Source organism: Plutella xylostella, chromosome 26, assembly GCF_932276165.1.
Source record: "Plutella xylostella chromosome 26, ilPluXylo3.1, whole genome shotgun sequence".
Taxonomy (NCBI): domain Eukaryota; kingdom Metazoa; phylum Arthropoda; class Insecta; order Lepidoptera; family Plutellidae; genus Plutella; species Plutella xylostella.
Window position 1 is genome coordinate 4,168,484 of NC_064006.1, and position 21,379 is coordinate 4,189,862.

General features: G+C 34.6%; 1 protein-coding gene across 1 annotated transcript in view; it reads left to right on the forward strand.

Moving 5' to 3' along the window:
• LOC105381740 (ABC transporter G family member 20) overlaps nt 1-21,379 on the forward strand; it is a 71,731-nt gene that overhangs the window by 10,926 nt on the left and 39,426 nt on the right. Inside the window, exon 2 of the mRNA XM_038111570.2 lies at nt 21,112-21,365. Within this exon, the coding sequence (XP_037967498.2) occupies nt 21,115-21,365 (251 nt within the window). The 5' untranslated portion in view covers nt 21,112-21,114. The remainder of the gene's footprint in view (nt 1-21,111; nt 21,366-21,379) is intronic.

Genomic DNA, 21,379 nt, shown 5'->3' on the forward strand with positions numbered 1-21,379 from the left:
ATAGAAGCTTAATAATTTGAATGCTATCATAAACTTGTATCTAGAACTTCCTTCAATTCGATTATCACTATACCGGTTATGATGTATGACAACTTTATACTTGTCCATAGGCTATATTGGAAATTTTATTTATTTATTTTTAAATAAAAAATGAAAAAGCATTTATTAACACCAGATAAAAACATTACTATTACATGATAGTAATGTAGCATTTTGGTGGAGAATTAAAAAACATTTAAATATTATTGGTGTCCCCCACACTAGATACATCCCGTATTGTAAGCAAATTATAGACTGTTCTCAGATTAATTGGAGATCACTATCAGAATTACTGATAAACAAGTTTTTGAAATTGATTACGTAACATTAATAATGTTTTGGAAAACAAAATAACTAAGTTCAAAATAACTAAATAAAAACTTTTTATAACGGTCAAAGTTATTAACGTTTTGAATAAGTTATTAACGAATGACTTTGGAACTTAACAACTCCACTCACTATTTTGATGTTATTTTTAGCTAATTAAATAAATGAATTTTGCCACGCTCATCTCTTATCTCAATGAAAAACGTATGTAACACTAAAATTTGTGAACACACTGAAACTCTGGATGATACCTAATATTGCCACTAGAAAAACTTTAGTTTGGGTTTAACTTCAAGAAATCAAACTCTGAGAGTGTTACAGCCAAATTATAATCTACTTGACATCATTGGAACTATCTGCGAGTCCCGTACGGACTTAGGTTAACTTTCCTTTGATTTTGTGTGTCTACACTGCCGTTGCTTGGCTAAACAATCTGCTTGCTTCAGCTCAAGCTCCTTACAAAACAATAGATGCAGTCTGAAATTTAACTTTACTTGATTCGATGGCACTTTAACGTGAGATGATCGTATGGGTCATGCAACACTGTATACAACAGAACTTCCGCGACTACAACACTGTTTCCATAGCTCGTGATCAGATAACCGGCACCAGCATTGAGACCGTAAGTAGATATGAACAAATGAATACGCGTGAATTTGTCTTGTTACACGAGACCGAATATTTAATGTGGGTAAAAGGTTTCCACCAGAACGAAATCCCGTGGATTTATGGCGCGTTTGCTCTCGAAAACGTAAACACTTTTTGAGGTTATGTTTACTTGTTGAGTCGTCCGACACATTTCGAATATTTAGATTTCTACCATGGCTGATTGTTTCTTGGTGGAAATTAAACATAGTGGGCTGTAAGCGAATCCCACTTCTGATTTTAGAAACCAGAAGCGGCAGGAGAAGAAAAACACAATCGTCAGAATAAGCACTTGAGTTTCTATTACAATTGAAATATTTAGAATCTAAGTTATAAACCAAATGTACTGTAGAATCGAAATTATACAAAGAAATAATAAAGAAAACAATCAACCATGATACAATGCACAATAATCAAAGGAAAGAACCACTAAGCTGTTAATTTAATCCGTGAAGATTATTTATCCAAGTTGCACAAGTAGTGTTGTTGACAAAGTGCAATGGCGGCAAGAAGGAAAATATGACCAATGACCATAGACAATTTATATTGAAATAGAGGATTCACAGACTAGTTGCCGCTCGGAATAATAACTTCAGACTATATTTTGTACGAGGTTGCTAACAATATAATCAAACTGAGCGTCGGCGCGACTGGCAAGACTCATTATTCTGAGCCGTGAAACGTCGACGATGACGTCACACTTTTATAGTGGACGTGTCGGTTATAAATTTTAAACTTTCTTTAAAATACGATAAATTACTTTTTTACCGTTGAATTTTTTTTACTATTATAAAGCGATGCAAAACTAGCGAATAAGAATATAAAAAATACATGCATATTCCCTATTATGTACACTCACATAGACGTAAATGTGATGGAGATGTAGATTAAATTAATCAAAAACCCACAAATCTAAATATATTTTTAGCAAAAATGTAAACTTAATATTGAAGTGGCCAAGAAAGCCTATTAAACTACAAAACTGGTCTCATGAGAGGCCAAATCAATGACTAACAAGTTTATCAATAGTGCACCTTATTTTCATAACCACGTAAGTCCAATGTTATACAAATAGTTAGTCATGCTCATGACTGTACAACTGGGATTCCCTGACGGTTAGTTGAAAGCTCCGATTCAGACTATGTTAAGGTTATTCTTAATTAACATAAAACGGATCAAGTTTAACTAACCAAATACAAATTAATATATAGAAGTATCTATTTATATTTAAAAGCGTTAGTCATTAAAATACCCATTGATAAAAAAAAGCTATTTTCCATAACTGAATTAAACCTTCAAACTGAATAATGGCTTATAGTGGTGAAAAGTTAGTACTTATAGGAATCGCGTTTTACAACATGAAATTAAAGATTACAAAACAGTTTGGTGCAGTATTCATTATAATTTAGTATTAAAGGATAATAGTTAACTTCTGGTTCCTGCACTAGGGAGACCCTGTACGACGGGCACATATGCCTATCACGAGTGCTGTCAACTCAAGTCGCTAACGTAATTCCATAGCAATTTGGCAATTTGTATGACATCTTGATCAGCGCCCTTGTCGTTAACGTTAGAAACTAAAATAAAACACATACAATTTTTTTTAAGTGATTTTCCTATCAAATCCGATTCGACTTAAATCGACAACACTAGTGATCGCACTACAGTGCCCTCATCGTACTGTAGTATCACCTGAATACTGAATGTTTGCTATAACGTGTTGTGTTGCACTGCTGCATGCGGGCGTCATCAACAGACCTGTGTACCCGTAAGAGCTTTACCTGCGTATGTTGCAGGAAATCTATGAATTCTGTCATTGCATATAATACCTGGGAATTCTAAGAAGCGTGATTCCCCAAAACACTTGGAAATGTGATAATGTACATTATATATTAGACACATTTCCTAGTAAATCTATACATTTCCTAAACAACACATTTTTTATACTATTTCAGCTTGATATGCCAATTATATCGCCGCCGCATATTAATATACATTATAGTATATAATTTACATAGGTATAAGTAATTACTCGTATTACCTACCTGTGTAAAAAAATTACCTATACTAACGTCGCGATTCAAAGCCAATGTCCGTCCGAAAGAAACCTGTTACCAGTTCACCCTTAGACTACTGGACCGCTTCGCAGTTTGCATTCAGTACATGTAGGTACTTATTAGTGGTACCTACTACCTCGAGTATATATTTTAAATTAATAAACAAATGACAGAATATATCTATTCCATTTAAAATGCGAGGGTACTTACATCTTTAGTTTATTTAGATTTTCGTTCGAAGGTTTCCTTCACCCGCATCTTAGAAGTGAGCCCGTTACGAATCATCAACCAGCGCATCTGTAAACCTATACCAGTCATTTGTTCCGAGGGTTAAAAATAATGACAACATCAAATACAAAAGTTACACAATCAATCATCTCGTTTCAGTTAACTTCGTGAATCACGTTTCTAAGTATTTTCATTTTAAGTTGTCAAGTCACATTACATTTTGAAGGGGTTTTAGGTACTCTTTTGATCCTTTATAAGTTGAGCAATACTAAGTTCAACGGAACTCCTAATGGGTATTTAATGGAATAATCAATTATATGTCAATTCAGTTAACGAACTTATTAACTAAATACCTAGCTACGTAGAAGCTAATTAGCACTTGGCTATTTATTGATAAAACCTTTTAAAGGTGAGTTACATTTTAAGACATCCTAACTAATATTATAAATGCGAAAGTAACAGTTACTGTGTCTGTCTGTCTGTTACTCTTTCACGCCAAAACTACTAAACGGATTTGAATAAAATTTGGAATCCATCCGAGAAAGAACATTATGACGGAATTCCCACGGGAAAACTTTTTAAGGCGAAGCGAGGCTTGCGGGAACAGCTAGTGGAATTATAATTTAACGTATTCTTTATTTTCGACCTGCCGTCAGTGTCCTACAGACAATATACTGGTTTATGTAAAAATAAACTCGCACTGCTAAGTTTAAACAAGATCCACGAGATCTTTGATTAGGTTTATTTTATTTTGCTTTTAAAACGCTATTAAGAAGGCTGTAGCATTTGTACAAGGGTAAGCCGTAAGTACGAGTTACGTTGAAACAAACATTGCAGTAAAAAGTAACGTGACCAACAAACACCTGTCATTAAATGCAAAAATACACTCACGGACAATGAAAAGGTTCCACTGAAAAAAATACCAAATTACTCCTAAACGGAAAAGGGCAGCTTATCAACGCCTTCTGCAATATTGAAGTACATTTAACACAGCATCCGGATATTACCAACTAAAAACTGTAATATTTTGTTCAAATATTAAATTAAATGTTGGAAAAAAATTGAAAAATTGCGGTTGTTTGGTGGGCAGTTCTTCTTTTTAACCTACATAATGGATAAAAAATTATCCCGAATTTCAAAAAAATTACTTTAGCTTTTTGGTGAACTCTAATAATTTTTATGATAGCTACATTTCTATTCTATCGAAAAAGGTGGTTGGCCGCGAAGTTTAAGTATTTTTTCAAGATTTTCAGAACATAATACGTGGATAAGGCAAAGAAAATTACACCTTCGTCACAGAATCTTTTATTTTTTTTTATCGAAATAGTCTTCGTCGATTAAAATGAAACTTTTTTGATACGTTAATAAACAAAATACCATTTTAGAAAACATATGAAGGAATGGATTTTTAGTAATAACAAAATATTTATTAAGTAGTTATTACCACTCTGTCACAATTTCAGCTAAAATAAAGCTTGTTTTTGCTATAAATATTTTTTCGCTACTAATTACAGTCAAAAATTAACAGCATAGACGTTAACATCAATGACTAAATTTAATATGATTTTTCCAAGGTTGCACTATTTATAACAGAACATATAAACGACCAAAAATAAGTTGACTACCAGGAGACACCAATCGTTACAGAGTGGTAAACGATGTGACATAGTTGTAATTCTATTAAATATGCGGCAGCGTTTTGGAATAAAACAGTTTTATTTAAAAATAATAATTTAGTAATTTACTTATAAATCATTATGGTTTCAATTTAGTCAAAAAAAATTACTGGATATATCTTTATTGTTAGTATAACTAATGAAATCACACTTGAGAACCTCTGGAGAGTGAAATATCCGTATTTCAGGAACTTAAAGGACAAATTTGTTCCAACTACATAAAATAGTGTTTATCTGCACAAATAATATTTTCGGCAACCTAAAATTTAAGTAACTTAATGGAAAATTACGTAATTTGTTAAAGTTTTAACCAGCCATATTTCGAAAATACAGCAGTGGCTCTTAGAACTTGAAAAAAATACTCTTTCCTTTTTTAATTGCCTTAAAAGCTGGAAGGACTTTAATGTTATCATCAAACATCCGATAAATCATTCTCCACCATATTAAACAGTCTACCACATTCATCGTCTGTTCTTGAGAACAATAGCACGAAATTACCTTTTTCACAAACGAAACTTTTTATTAATGCAGCGCAAGTGTATTGGACGTTCCTTTCGCTTCTTACTTTAACCAAAACGTGTAGTTTCTCTTCAATTTTTCTTTGATGAATTTCCTCAGGTTGGAGTGTTTCGTAAAAATGTGACAGATTTGTCGTGTGACAGAGGGGTAAAATGTGTTGCAAAGTCGATTAGCATTTAAACAGTAACATAAAGTGTAATATTCACATGTTGATTGCAAAGTAATTGTTATTACCAATGAGTAAATAACAAAATAATAATTTAATTGTATTTTATTTTAACAATTACCTACGTGACGAAGCTGTCGCCGAATAAACACACGCACCTCGTGTCACACTTTGCGGGTGGCCGATACGCGGTGTCTGGATCTCAAAGGGGAAATCTTACCAAGGGGAAAAGGAGACCTAAACTCTGATCGATGGCAATAAGGACGAGTGGCTCAAACAAATATTTTAAATGGCAACCTACGTGACAGAATGTAACTACTAAAACATTAGGTAGTAAGGGACAAATTTTCAACATTTTTTTTAAATATTTCTGAAATCATTTAAAAATATATATTTTGTTTTACTAAATAGGTAATATCTTCTGAAGTTTAAATAATTTTTTATATTTTATGTCGTCATATATATTTTTTGTAACATTATCGAATATGCGCAGGATGAAGTGGCGGGAGACAGCCAAGATTCGTATGAAATACACCTCTGTCACGCGGATTTACCACTCTGTAACGTAATTTTAAATACAAAAATATAAATTTATATTTTTGTAAACGTGCACAGCCGTTGTGTTTTTAGTACAATGCACGCTGAAATATAAATAAATAAATAAATATTTGAAAAACTCATGATTTTTTCTTCACAACTGATGGAGACTAAGTTATGTAGGTTAAAAAGGAGAACTGCCCTGGTGTCGCTATTTTGTGAGTGAAACTTTTTCATTGGCCGTGAGTGTATAAAACTTTGGACTTTGAGCTGTCTTTTAGTCGTGCGTCATCTTTGTGAGTTATTTCACGAAGTTATAAAATATTCCGGTCATCACGTTTAAATATTTACGAATTTAATAAATACTGAATCGTTAGCCTTAATCGTGACGTAACGTTTTTTGTAGAAACGACAAGTTTATATTTATTAAATAAACTAATATTGTCAATTTGCTGTTTTAACAGTATTAACATATTCACTATTTTATTTATTTAACCGTATCACTGTTAAAATTAAGTTGTTTGTACATAAGTCAAGACTAGTCAAGAGGTAACATTGACAGCAGATTATTATAAAAACTAAACGACCTTAACATGAAAGCGCCTTGAACCCTGTAAGTTCAAAATGTTCCGCCAAAAAAGATGATACCTACTTGATATCCTCGGCACAAATATGCAATAAGGTGATCCTGAAATTTTATACTTACTGCAAAGTGGAATTATAAGTTGGTTGAATGCCTCTTTTGGAGCAAGGTGACATTTTTAGCCAACTACAGCCAACCAAAAATAAGGGTTATTGAGGTTTTAAACAAAGTTGAGGTTACAGTTTAACAGTCAGAAGGGCTAGTACGGGGCGCATTTAAGACGTGACAAAAGTTTTGCATCGCCATCACTCACATCGCGCAGCTTCAAGAGTGAGTGCAACGGAGAACTTTTGTCACACACTTATTAGCGCCCTGTGCTACAGGGCCTGGCAAACGTATAACTGTGATTAAAATATTCACTTGAAGGAGCCAAGTTAGGGTTTCGTTCCCGTGTTCCCGGGAATTCCCGGGAAATTTGTCCTACCCGAAACCGGGAAAAAAAATAGCTTTCCCGGGAATTCCCGGGTTTTGATTTTTTATCGATTCTATGCTATATTTTCATCTTTATTTATCTGTTTCTCCTACCTTAAACCAAAAAAAAAAAATCGGTAGGCTTGTCGTCTACGATCAGAAACTCGGTTTAGTTGTAAATTATTGGAAAATCATACGTGTTATTGTTTTCGCGCAGCTGCATTGCCAACATAAATTACTCATCAACATCACCTTTTTTCACCTCTTCCTGATTCAATATTTTCATCTTTATTTATTTGTTGGTCCTACCGCCTACCTAAAATCAAACAATTGATCGGCATTTACATATGTGATCAAAGAGTATGTAAAAGCTAACGCTATTGAGACGCCTGTCATATTTTTTAGCTATGTCCCCGTTTTGTGTCCGCGTTTATTTTTAATAAAATTACTAAGGCATAGAAAAAACCAAAGTAAGAAGTAGGTTGAGCGATAAATCGTTAATTTTTTTTTTCAAAAACATTACCTCATACCTAATATTATTTTCAAACTGTTATTTATGATACATTTTTTATTGTTTAATTTACAATTAAGAAAAACAAAAGATTTGGCATGTAAAACAAATCATTATAATATTGGTTGTTAATTAAAAAAATATATATTTTATCAGATTGTTGCTTTTTCTACCTATACGAGTGATAAAAGTATATTTGATTTAACCCTTGAATTGGCAAGATTATTTTTGTGTGATTTACGTTATTTTTATATATGTTCCTGTTTATTTATGATACACAGACTCAAAAAAAAATGCGAAAAAAAAATTACTGTTGACAGTTTTCGCGAAAACTATAGTACTACGGGTATGACGTTGACAACTGCACTGTATATTACTAAGACTTTTGTTCGTCCTACAGGTATGACGTTGTCATGTTACTAAGAAAAACACTAAGTATATATTTATTTATTTATTTGTGAAACATTATCAATATCTTATAATATAACTATGCATCATTTGGTATGAAACTCACGGAAACAATTCCTTTTGTTACTGTCACCCGTAGTAAAGCATAAATGCATATTGCACTTGATGCAAAACACTTTGGTTCTTCCATCTTTGCAGAACCTGCAACGGGATTGTTTATTCGACGAATCAGGGAAATGTCCAAAAGCATCGTAGCGAACACAGTCCCCTGGCCGTGAGGCTGTTGGTTTTTGAATCTTCTTGTCATCCTTCATCACCATACTGTCACGTGATTTGGGCAGTTTATTGGCATGACACAGTGCTTCAAATAATTCGTGGCGAAATTCCTTCAAGGATTTGTTTGGTCTACCATCTCGTCTGTATAATAGCCAACCATTATTTATACACATGTCCAACAGTTGTGCGAAGATTCCCGTGTACCACCTTCGGCTTTTGAAAGGGGTTCGGTAGAGGGATATTAGCATGTCTGCCAGATCGACCCCACCCATGTGCCTATTATAGTGTTTTACAAGTTGCGGGCAATCAACGTCAACTTTAGCTTTGTCTTCCTTGGTATAGCGCTTTATTTTTTCTACAGGGTAGGAGTCCACAAATGAACTGATTAGTGTCACCACTTTATTGTCGTTCCACTTCACACACGCAAGCTTGTTTTTGTTGCACACAACCTGTGTACTGTATCCTCTTTTCTTCTTTTTCATTTCCTTATCAGTTGGTAAAAACTCTTGGCAACCCCTCAGTCTGTTGGTCCTAATTGTCCCCAAGCTAAATATGCCATATTCTTCACGCAATAAAACCACCAGTTCAGGAGACATGAAAAAGTTGTCTGCATAGACTATTGATGGCTTTTGTTTTATAGTATGGCATAAAGCCACCACTACCATACCTCCAACCCCCAAAGATGTTTCTTTGTCTGTGAAAGTGTGACCACGGAAAGTGTCATCACCTGCATACATACAGAAGTCATAAATAAGACCCGAAACCCCGGCACGTACAAAATTTTTGAATCCCCACTTCTTGGGCTTGCTTTTGATGTACTGTCTTCTTTTTCCTGCTTTTGTACCCTTATATGGAATCATCATTTCGTCGATGGAATACTGCCCTTCTTCTTCTAGTCGCAAGAAGTTTTGGCGAATTCTTTCCATGACTGGGCGAATTTTAAAATATCTATCCCCGTTCTCCATAGTATTATCCACAAAATGGATATAGCGCCTTATCTGCTGGTATCGCTTGAGGGGCATTTGGTCAGCTATTGGAGCAAAACGGGTTCTTCTTTCCCAGTAATCTACGTAGGCTGGCATTCTTACAACACCCATCATTATTTGAATTGCAAGAAAGCTTTCCATTTCTTCAATTGTCACTTGTATAGATTTACCATGTTCTTGTACCGAGTATAAGTTTGTGTTATGAACAATGTCTTCAATGATATCCGCTGACAAAAATGAATGAAAATATTCCAAAACACTATCATTTCCGGATTTGTGGATCTCATGTATTCCTTCATCAATGGATGCTTTGTGGAGTAAACTTGTTTTTTTCCAGCTGTAGTCGAGGATCAATTTCTTCGATTTTTTACCAATTTTTGCGACCACCGCCATAGTTTTCTTACGTTTGGATCTCGTTACGGCTTTTGAGGTGCTGGGTATTGGTGATGCGAGTGGTTCCACTGATGCTGGTGGCAATGTCTGGATCGAATTTAGTGTGGGTATGGCTTCATAATTGTTAGTTGATGGGGAAGGGAAAACTTCTTGGAATGTTGGTGTGAGTGGCACTTCACAAAGGCTAGTGCGTTCAGAATTATTTTCATCAGAGAGGTCAGCTAAAATGTTCAGGCGTTCAAATGAGGAATCCAAAGAAGGAGAGTCGGAGCTATAGCATGATGGAGTGGGTGGGATGAAATCAGGTTCTTCGTCGGAAGCGGAACTGTCATCGGAGCAAGCATTCTCAGCGGGGACCAAAGCCAAAATTTTGTGCGATCGTGACAGCTTCAAGCACTGTGGCAAATAAAGAAAAACAAGCTCTGTAAACCATACTCCCGCCACCAAATCAGCCACCCTACGGTTTCACTCGCATTGTATTATAATATGTAAAATGCATGTAAAAAAATATAAGTAACTGAAGTTTCACATTAATGATTTGTCATTGTTTGTTATCAAAAGTGATACTCTTTATAACTCGCGAGTGATACCGCGGGAAATAACTGGTGACACGATAAAAGAAAACGAAAAAAAGCTTCACTGAATGTGTGCACAGTCTTGGCAATGTACTACGGGTATAACGAAGTCTATTTGGGACCGTTCACCGTACACTTGACAACGGTATACCCGTAGTACAAACAGAAACGTGAGCTTATAAAATAGTAAATAAGTGATGAATTTATAAAATAGCGGCTCAATAATGTTATTTACAGTGTTCCCAATCCATGGAAGATCAATCAATTACAAATCCAATGCAAAAACCAGTAAAAAAGTAAAAAACTTACACGAGGTGCAGACATAGCCGGCCGCTTCGGTGCCATTTTGCGATTTATACAGCTGATCGAAGATGTTGCCACACAGAATATTTATTTTTTGGTAGAATAAAATGATACCAGGTGTACCGTGTACCAAAATGTAATTTTTTTTTTATTATTAAGTCAGTAGATTTTTTTAAAGACTTTCTTACTGGTATACCACTGCCAATTTAAGGGTTAATTGTAAGTGTTTTAATAGACTTTTAATACCCGAAAATAGCAAAACCAAGCATTTAAAATAAATTCCCGTTTTCCGGGAATTCCCGGGAAATCTTGAAAAAAATTCCCGTTTCCCGGGAACAGAAAAAGGTCGGGAAAAACGAAACCCCAAGCCAAGTACATAAACTTCGCCCCCTCTTAGATTAGAATAGAAGTATCCAAAATCTAAATGATGTAAAAAGGCCTATAAGTGAATATAAATATATTATTTCCTGCTTATAATTCTAAGAATTCCAAACGACATGAGCTGTAAATAAAATTGACCTCGAAGAAAGGTCAAAGGTAAAGTGTTAATAGACATGCCTCCCACATGACAAGTCACAGGATCAATGCCTCATAAGTTCACAAGACGAGTTCATTATAAATTTATTCAGCAATGTAAAGACTTTTCCAAGAAAACTCAAAACCCACATTGTTATTAGTATGATAATCACGTAGATGGTAATTTAAGAATGAAACAAGGAATACATAGGTTTATAAAATACCTAAATGTTGTTGGTCTTTTGAATACGTCTCCAGTAGGCGAATTGTTCGCCCCCGAATGAGTTAGCGGCGGTGTAGCAGTTTATATTAGTGCAATAAAGAATTAAATAATAATAATAACCTCCATCCCTTACTGGACTATAACTTAACAGCCCATCCTATATTAAATAATTTAAATTAAATTCTTTGCTAAGGCTAGTCAGGTAAGGCCAAGTTTTGAAGTTTTGGCATAAAATTATGAAATTAAACATCAGTCTACTGATAAAAAAAGCTTCCGCTTCCCTATTTAGGTAGGGCAAAACACCCAGTAACTGACCACCTTAAGGGAGTTGTTCCAGTAATTTGTGTGTAGCGGGCTCAATTCTTATCGCTTATTAAATCCGATTTTTGTTTTAAAAACTAGAATAACAGAGCTATATTCCTGAGTAAATAGCAAACATGTAGAAGCTACTCATTTTTTTATATATTTAAAAAAAAAAAGTAGTGATTTTCCCAGTAACTGACCACTAAAACCTAGTAACTGACCACACTCAATGCCAGTAACTGACCACCAATTTAAAATGGTTTAAAAATTGAATCATCATTAAACCTTATTATTATTTATTTATTTGATTACTTCATGTAATAGTACCGATCCTCTGGTCTCTTTTAATGTGTGACACATCACTTTTGCTCAAGGTTTCTTAACTGAAAAGTTCATTAAATTAATTCATCAGCTTAATGTATAATTTAAATGATATTTTATCGTAATAATCAACCATTTATTTATTAAAAACACATGTTTATGCATTTTTATTAAATACTTAAAACAAAGGAATAAACACACATGCACATAGTGAACACGCATTTTAAATTTACAGCTTTCAGGGAGGAGATTAAGAGGCCCCAATATAGTACCTTCAGATAAGTCATAGAAAGGGCGATTTTGTTTGTCCGGAATAAGCCAGGATCAGTGGGACAGGCCCATGAAGCATTCATGGTGCCAGAAACGAGATTTTCTTAAATATAAAGTAGAGAATCCAAGCGCTAAAGCGGGTCTTTTCCATATTCGGTATCAACTGATGAGGAGGAATCGTGGCGAATCATTGTATTGTCGGCCTGGGAAAACATAAATTCCCCGCCGGAAAAGTAGCCCCTTCCTGCCGGTCCTTTCAGGGATGTAGGACCAGAGACAGATGGTTTTCATTATTGATGAAACCCCACCCAAAGACATTCAGTGCATCTGAAAGCGTCATTGAGGCTAGCCCTTGTATGACCGAATCAGATATTGGGGTTTAGTTTTTCAGGATACAAAGATGGATGCAACGGGATTTCAATGACTTTGTTGAGGATTCAACTAAAATATTTATGATGCTGTTGAAACGTGCTTTCGTAGGTAAGTATTTGGCCAAAGACAGGAGTAGTCGTTTCTGCAAGGGGGACAGGGAACCTTTGCCTCGTTGAAGAGGTGTCACTGAAGCAGAACATCGCTGTACTTTCTGCTTTTTCCTCTGCTGGACTAATGTGTCCGCCAATGATGGTATAGCGTTGCTAGTGGATTCAGGATAGTTGTGGTATCGGTTCCAAATGGCTGGGGTGTTGGTCGTGGTAACAACTTATAGAAGAATGCCTCATTTCTTGTCTGCCAATTTTACCGTCCTGTTTGAAATCCGCTGGCCGTTCATAATGCCATTGAAGGGCGTGTTGGTGCACCGGCTGAGGGTGCTAGCATTGTAGTGATGCTTTCTTTTTCCTATTTTGCTGAAGTGGCTTTGCCTGTCTTTGGACAAATGTGGAGGCGCGTTTCGTCGGTAACGTATATTCGGGTTGGGTCATTAATAGCGTCATTGAGGTCTTGTTCGCCAAGTGCTTTTGTGTTCGGGGAACCTATTTCATCTAGTTCACAAGCCCTGTCATTGGTTAGGTACGCCTTCAGCTGTTCTGAAGATAGCATTTGAGTATCTTTTCATAGAGTGAGATGGTGAAAGCCATTTGTCTCCTGGTCTTGCATTCTTGAAGGGACTGATCCAAGGATTATCTTTAAGGAAAAATGCTGACATCTGTCTTTATCCTGGAGAATCCACATAATCCTAAGCTGATAGTATGCCCCACTAGCGTTTTTATCTGCCTCATCAGCTAATACCGAATCTGGAACAAACTTGGACTTTGTGTTTGAATTCCCTATGTTTTAAAAAGGTGCTTGCATGTCACCCTGAATTATTTTGGAGTGTCTTGTTGATCCTAGTTTGTCTCAGACAAGTGGAATTGCGTTTCCTATACTTTTTTGCTATCTTGGCGCTTCTTCATCTCGCTGAAAGCTGTAAAAATATGTCAAGGTTTTAAGGTTTTAGATATTTATTTCTCATAAGAACTAATTTATAATTCACTTAAAATGAGAAAAACTATTCTAACTTAACTTAACATGCATTCTTAAAATCTAGTTAACGTAAATCTATATTTAAACAATACAACAAGCCAGGAGACCCCACAAAATTACCTATTATATTAAATTTAAGGTTAGTAGTAGAATTAAAGTACACCTATATTATTAGTCACATATTCTTTTAAACGGCTCTTAAATATTGAAAGTGAAGCTGATTTTTTAATTTCTTGTGGAAGTTTATTATACATCTGTGCTCCTTCAAATAGTATATTTTTTTTCCCGAACTCTGTTCTTGGTGAGGGTAGTTGCAGGTGATTTTTCGTACGCGTCTGATATTTGTGTTCTCTTGCTTTAAACGATATATTAGAATTTACTAATTTATTTGTAATTTTATAAATAAGAATACACGTTTGGAAGGTATATATCTGAGATATGTGCATGATATTGGTGTCAGCGTAGATTTTTTTCGTCGGTGTGAGATAGTCATATCCAAATAATGATTTAATTAACTTATTTTGGGCCACTTGCAATTTTTTTAGATGTGCTTTGGCTGCTGAACCCCACACTTCTATCAAATATTCAATATGAGGTCTGACTAAACTATTGTAAATGACATACTTTACACTAAGTGGTAATGAACCGGCAATGCTACGAATCATACCTGTAAGGGATCTAATTTTGGAAATCGTTTTTTCTATCTGTACTTTCCACGTAAGTTTTGAATCAATGATTAGACCAAGGTACCTCTCATGTGTTGTCTTTTTTAAAGTTGTTCCATCTATTGTAAGTGGTGGATGTTCCGGTATTATTTTGTTTTTCGCAGATATTATCATGTAACACGTCTTGGTGGCATTTATCGTTAAAAGATTTCCTTTTAGCCAATCAGATAGACTATTTAAGTCTTCTTGTGCGTGCTTACACAAGGTATGAATATCACGACCATAGTAAAATAAGCACGTGTCATCAGCATACAATGTTATTTTACCCCGCAAACCCAACTCACAGATGTTGTTAACGTAAATAAGAAACAGTAGTGGACCCAAAATTGATCCTTGCGACCAAAAAATCCAATGCGGTGTACCCGCATTGGATTTTTTGAGGTTTACTCTTGAATTCTCCCATTTTTACCATTTGAGTCCTGTCAGTAAGGTATGATTCCATAATATCGTATGCTTGTCCCTCTATGCCTATGTCCATCAGTTTAAGTAACAGTTTTTTATGGCTAACGGTATCAAATGCTTTTCTTAGATCAATGAAAATTCCGAGTGTTATGTTTTTTTTGTCAATATTGGTTTTTATATCAGTAACTAGATCCACAGTAGCACAGAGAGTATTAGAATGTGGGCGGAATCCGTATTGACTTTGAGATAGAAAGTTGTTATCTGTGAGGTGTTTTTCTAAGCGCGTGTAGATAATTTTTTCCAGTATTTTTGAAGTGACAGCTAAAACTGATACGGGACGATAATCTCCAGTATTTGTTCTACTCCCGGATTTGAATATTGGCGTTACTTTAGCTATTTTCATACTACTCGGAACAATACCGTCTTTTAGACACTTGTTTAATATATTTGTCAATTTGTTCAAAATAATACCCTTTAAACATTTAATACACTTGGTGGATATTCCATCTATACCAGAGCTTGTGTTAGGATCTAACTCATCTATTATTTTATCTACTTCGCTAGGTGTACATTGAGTGATTTCATTCAATGTTGTATAATTTGCATTTTTTCTTATTTTTACGTGTCTGTCGTCTGAATGATAGTTAGATGGTATTTCGTTTGCTAATTTAGGTCCTATTGTTGAGAAAAACGTATTGAAACACTCGCATACCTCATCACCATCCGTTATAGTTTCAGTTTCAGTTTCAAGTTTTACAGTAACACAATTGTCTTTAACTTTATTATTACACAGTTGCTTTATCAACTTCCACATTTTCTTAGGTTTTTGCATGCATTTACTGAATTCTTTTTTATAAAAATGTCTTTTTGTTTTTTTAATAGTTGTAGTTACACGATTTCTTTGTATTCTTAATTTAGACTTTAGACATTCATTATTTGGTTCTATCTTTGCTTTTCTCCACAGATGATCTCTTTCTGATATTTCCATTATAACTGCTTTATTAATCCAGTCGTCTTGGGGTGAATTGAGTACCTTTATTTTCTTAATAGTGCTTGCTCTTACTAAATCTTTTATGATAGTTTCTAGTGCTTCATATTCATCTTCTATATTATTAATGTCAGTTTCTTGTGCAATTTTGTACAGTTTTTCATAGTCAATGGCATTATATTCAGATTTTTCAATTGGTTGATGTCTCATTTTGAGTATTTCGCAATATATTTGTTTATGATCGGACATCGTTGACTCAATAATAGACACATTAAAGTCATTTCCTTTTACATTTGTGTATACATGGTCCAAAATAGTTTTACTTGTTGTTGTTTCTCGTGTGCAATATCTTACGTCAATCTTGTTTAAAATTCTATATCCATTTTCTTTCAGCATATTTTTGTATGATTTAATGTGGGTGTTTCTTCTGGAAAGTAGGTCTAAATTAAAATCACCAAGAATCAACGCCCTTTTTCTGCTATTGATCTGAGATTCAAACTCTTCAATAAATTGCGGTATATGTTTGTCATCTGGTTTATATACAGCGCCAATATGGATGGCAAATTTCTCGATAAAAATCCATAAGTACTGGTTACCATCAATGTATTTTGTTTCAGTTAGATTATGTTTTAAACTATTGTGTATGTAGATGGAAATGCCTCCTCCTATTTTATCTTGTCTGTAGTTGTAATAGTGAAAAAAGTTTGGTAATTTTAGCATATTTGCTTCTTCTTCTGTTTTAATCCATGTTTCTGTGATAACCACTATATGTATTTTATGGCGCATGGCATGTAGTATGCACTTAATTTCATCAAGTTTACCATCTTTAACTAGACTTCGAGCATTAGCGTAAAATAACTTTAGTGATGTCGATGATACATCTATATCTTCATGTTTTAATACTACTTGATGTGTGATATCTTGAGAGGTGTGGGATAGCTTTGGCAAATTCAATGTTGTTAGTTTTTTTGATTTTCAATAATGATCGTAGGTACTCCTTTTACATACTTGATTCGTAAATTTTCTTCTCCATTTTCTTGCCGTTGCTGAAAAGTCTCTCTTATTTTATACATATATTGTTTTTGCATTGGTGTTTCGTCGCAGATAATTTTTATATTTTCAGGTAGCTTAGATTTATCTTTTAGGATGCTTATAGCTTCTTCTTTGGTAGAAAATATAACTTTTAATGGACGACTTCTCTCTTTGTTATATCTTCCAATACGGATGAACTTCCGGGGCTCCGGGCAGTTTGGGTTTATCGTTTTCAAAATATTTAAAGCAGCCATTTTATCATGTTCTCTTCGTTCCATTGTTATACTATTGTTGGGCTCTGAGACACCTAATATAATGATATTTTTTTGCCTTAACTGCCGTTCCTGTAGCTCTAATAACATTTCTTCGCAGGTATTGTTGTTTGTAGGTGTATCTTTTTTGACTGTTTCGTTTTGTATAGTATTTATATCTAGTTGCAACTTGCTGACCTTCTGTTCTAGATTTTCATTTACTATTTTTAATTCAGTAATTTCTTTTTTGAGTTCATTGTGTTCTAAAACAAGTAACTCGTTAGATTGCTTAATATCAGTTATTTGATCTTTTATAGATTTCACATCTTGGTTTAGCTTTTCAAAATTGTCATATATAATATTACCAGTAACTGACCACCAATTTACCCAATAACTGACCACCTATGTCAGTAAATGGAAGGAGTGAAGATAGAATGCTCATATTTTGACACAAGAAAATGGTACATATGAGCTTTAATATTACGTTCTTATTTTGCCTAAATTCAGCTTCAACCAAAAATCCCAATAACCGACATAGGTGGTCAGTTATTGGAAAATCGCTGTTTTGTCGTCCAGTAACTGTCCACCCCTTTAAAAACAATCAAACGGGAAATAACAAGCTGAATCTTATCAAAAACGTAATCTTTATAATTAAATCTATATGGTATAATTTTTTCTTTCATTGATTTCAATTTTTTTAATGGTAAAATTTACGATCAAAAAATTCACTTACCTTAACAAATACGTTAGTCACAACTGCAATTTACTCGCTTCGCGCGCCAACTGAACTTTTTCGATCGCTCACTATCCATCTGTTGGCGGCTGGCAAAATCTTTTGTATCAGTAATGCTCTCAATGAACCACAAAACAGACTGGATGTTCACTAGATGGCCCTGCTTGGCTAAATTTCTTATTTATTGGAGTTGAAGACGAAGGTGGTCAGTTACTGGCACATGGTCAGTTACTGGGTGTTTTACCCTATTTAACTAACTGGCTAGATCGTTATACTGCCGCCAAAAACTTTTTATTAGTGTGTATTATTTGATTTCATCGTTATAGCCAAGCTATAGTTGAACTTTGTATGGGCTGTCGAAAAATGTCCGAAGGATCTTGCTTAAAGTTTAGCATGTAATTTACACCCGGAAAATAGCGTACAGGTGTTACATAGGTGACATAGGAAGCTGAAAGAGGGTAACTCATGGGACCATCCTAACTAATATTATAAATGCGAAAGTAACTGTGTCTGTCTGTCTGTCTGTTACTCTTTCACGCCAAGACTACTGAACGGATTTGAATGAAATTTGGTATACATACGGTCTAGAGTCTAGACCCTGGGAAAGAACATAGGCTTTTTATCCCGGAATTCCCACGGGAAAACTTTTTAAGGCGAAGCGAAGCGCGCGGGAACAGCTAGTACTGAATAAATTAGGAAATTCTTGAAAAATACTATTAAGTCCAGTCACAAGACCAACCAAGTTTCTATTGAGATGCAAAAAATTGATATTCGCGAATTTACCAAATTCGCAAAACGGAAGTTGTTTAGAATGTGACCCTGAGTAACTCTCTCTCGGCTTAATATACCACTTTGCAACACCCTGTATATGACGTATTCTCGTGGCAAGGCTCTGCTACAGGTGACAGGTGAGTTATAAACTGACAACCATTATTCTTCCATTAAGAAGAACCTTCACCTCAGAACTTTAGCTATTGTTTGATGTTGATTTGTTTCCTCATTAAAATAAGCCATTACGTGGATATTTATACTTTTTATACGCATAATATTTTGCTAGATATTTACTATTTACTATCTTTATTTGGTTTGTCACAATTGGAAACAAAGTGCATGTTAGTTTATGTTTGCTGATGTTTTTTGTAACATCATTACTAGTATAAATATTAATAATAATATCGTGGGGACATCTCACACACAGCCTTCCGACCCCAAACTAGGCAGATCCTGTAATATGGGTATCGGACAACTGATATAATACTACAGTCATACTTAGGTTGTGATTCCCGATGTGTAAGCTTCATAGAAAATGTAAATACTAGCTGCTAAGTATAATTACATGAGTCATTACTACTGGTTGTACATAATTATTACTAGTTTATTGATTATTACTTATTGATCAAGATTTTTTATTACTTTTCAAATGTGTTAGTGTTTGTACGTTTACAGTGGCAATGCTAACTTTGCAACGTGTATGAGATTTTTTTGTTCTGTAACTGGTAGCCCTAAATAATAGAAGAAGAATAAGGCAAATAATTATCAGGTCAGTTAATTTAGAAATTACGAATGATTGTTGCCCTAATATAAGTTTTTTGTGTTAGCACTTGTTTTTCTTAGTAAGGGACTCGCGTCGCATCGCAAAAATCTGCGACTGTTTTGACAGTTTTTCAGAGCAAATGCTTGATTACTGTCGCAAGCTTTTCTATGCGACGTCGCCGTCGTCGTAACGCAGTTTTGTGTATGGGTTAAGCCCTGAGTTAGGGTTTTCGGACTCTAATGGCTCGAGCCTCTAGTACGGGATTTGTTAAGTATTTTTAAAAATAAAAAGTTTACATACATTATCTATCAAGTTTCATGATAGTTTCCGCAAGAAGCGCCACTTAGTATGCGAAAAAACGTAAACTTTTATAGTTTTCGCCAAACTGTGAAACCTGTACTAGACCCCCAGGTGTACGTCAGAGAAGTCGCAAATATCTATGTCAATATATCAAGGCAGTCAACATAGTATTCAAATACCTAATATGCATGGCTGCGAACTATTCAAACACTGTTTTACAACGCTTTTAACTAGACAAGTATGAACTTTAAATGGAATTATTAAATTGTATTATTGTCCTTGCTATTCTTGCTAACCACTAAGGTCTAATTAGAGAGTAATTCTAGCCTGTCAAGCTGATTCATTATTTATTTATTTATTTATTTATTTATTTATTGGCATCACACAACAGGTACATTACACAACATGCAATAAAAATATATAAGTTCAAGCTTAAAACTAGTACCATAATAGTACTAGTAATAAACGGTTTAGCAGTTAAAGAGGATAATACACCAAAATCGGTATGAATGAGGTCATGCTTTTAACTTTTTAATTAATTAGGTACCTATCTTTAAAAGTTTATTAATGGTTAGGTACGTAATAATATACTTAACATGATGATTATTTTATATTACAAAGACAGTACATAATTATAATTGAAAAAATTAAACAATATAAAATGCTAGGATGTCTTTACACCAAAGTTGCGAGCATTAAGAATGTAAATTAGCCGCATTTCTGATGAATAATACCTATATTAATTATGTTGCTCCTTAGATAGGTAATCTCTATACACGTTTTTTTTTAATAATATTTCGCCAGTGTTATATTATACTATACACGTATCTACATACATTACCTGTGTAGGCACTAGGCAGGTACTAAATATGTTTTTTTGCTCCAAAATTGAACGTGATATGACGCACGTAGTCCATCCGACTGATCTTTGAGATGTTGCTAATGATAGCACGAAACCTGTTTTTGTTAGTTTTGTTGTTTATTTCCATGTTGATGATTAGTTCCAATCACACTTCTACCGTAATAGTTATGGCAATATTATATAAAAAAAATCTTAGGTAGGTACTTAATTGTTATTATAATCTCTGTTATTATATCCTGATTATACCAAACGAGTAGAGGGGTGATATAGTATCCTCGGCAAATCCTTGAACAATGAACGAGTGCTCGGCCGAGGATACTGTCTCGCCACTCAACACGGTAGGTGTAATCAGTGTATAACCTCTACATACTATTACCTATAAGTATTCCTTCAGCGTGATTGGCCAGAATTACGACCAAAGGAGAAGCGGTCCCTTTGGCGTCATTGTATAGTATCAAAATCTAACCTAACCTAAAACTTTTTGTTACAGAAAATGCCCGCCTATGACAATGAAGGGGCCACGATATCCATGGAAGATGTCCGGCCCCCAGAACAAGGCATCTCCACAATACAGGAGGAACTACAAGCAAGGAGGCTCCAGCAGATGAAGAGTCAGAAGAGTACAGTAACTTCTAGAAAACAACAGGCGGTATGCGTGAGAAGGGCACACAAAAGATATGGAAGCTCCAAGAATCCGAATATCATTTTGGACGGACTCAATATGACTGTGCCTAAGGGTGCCATGTAAGTAGTTTTTG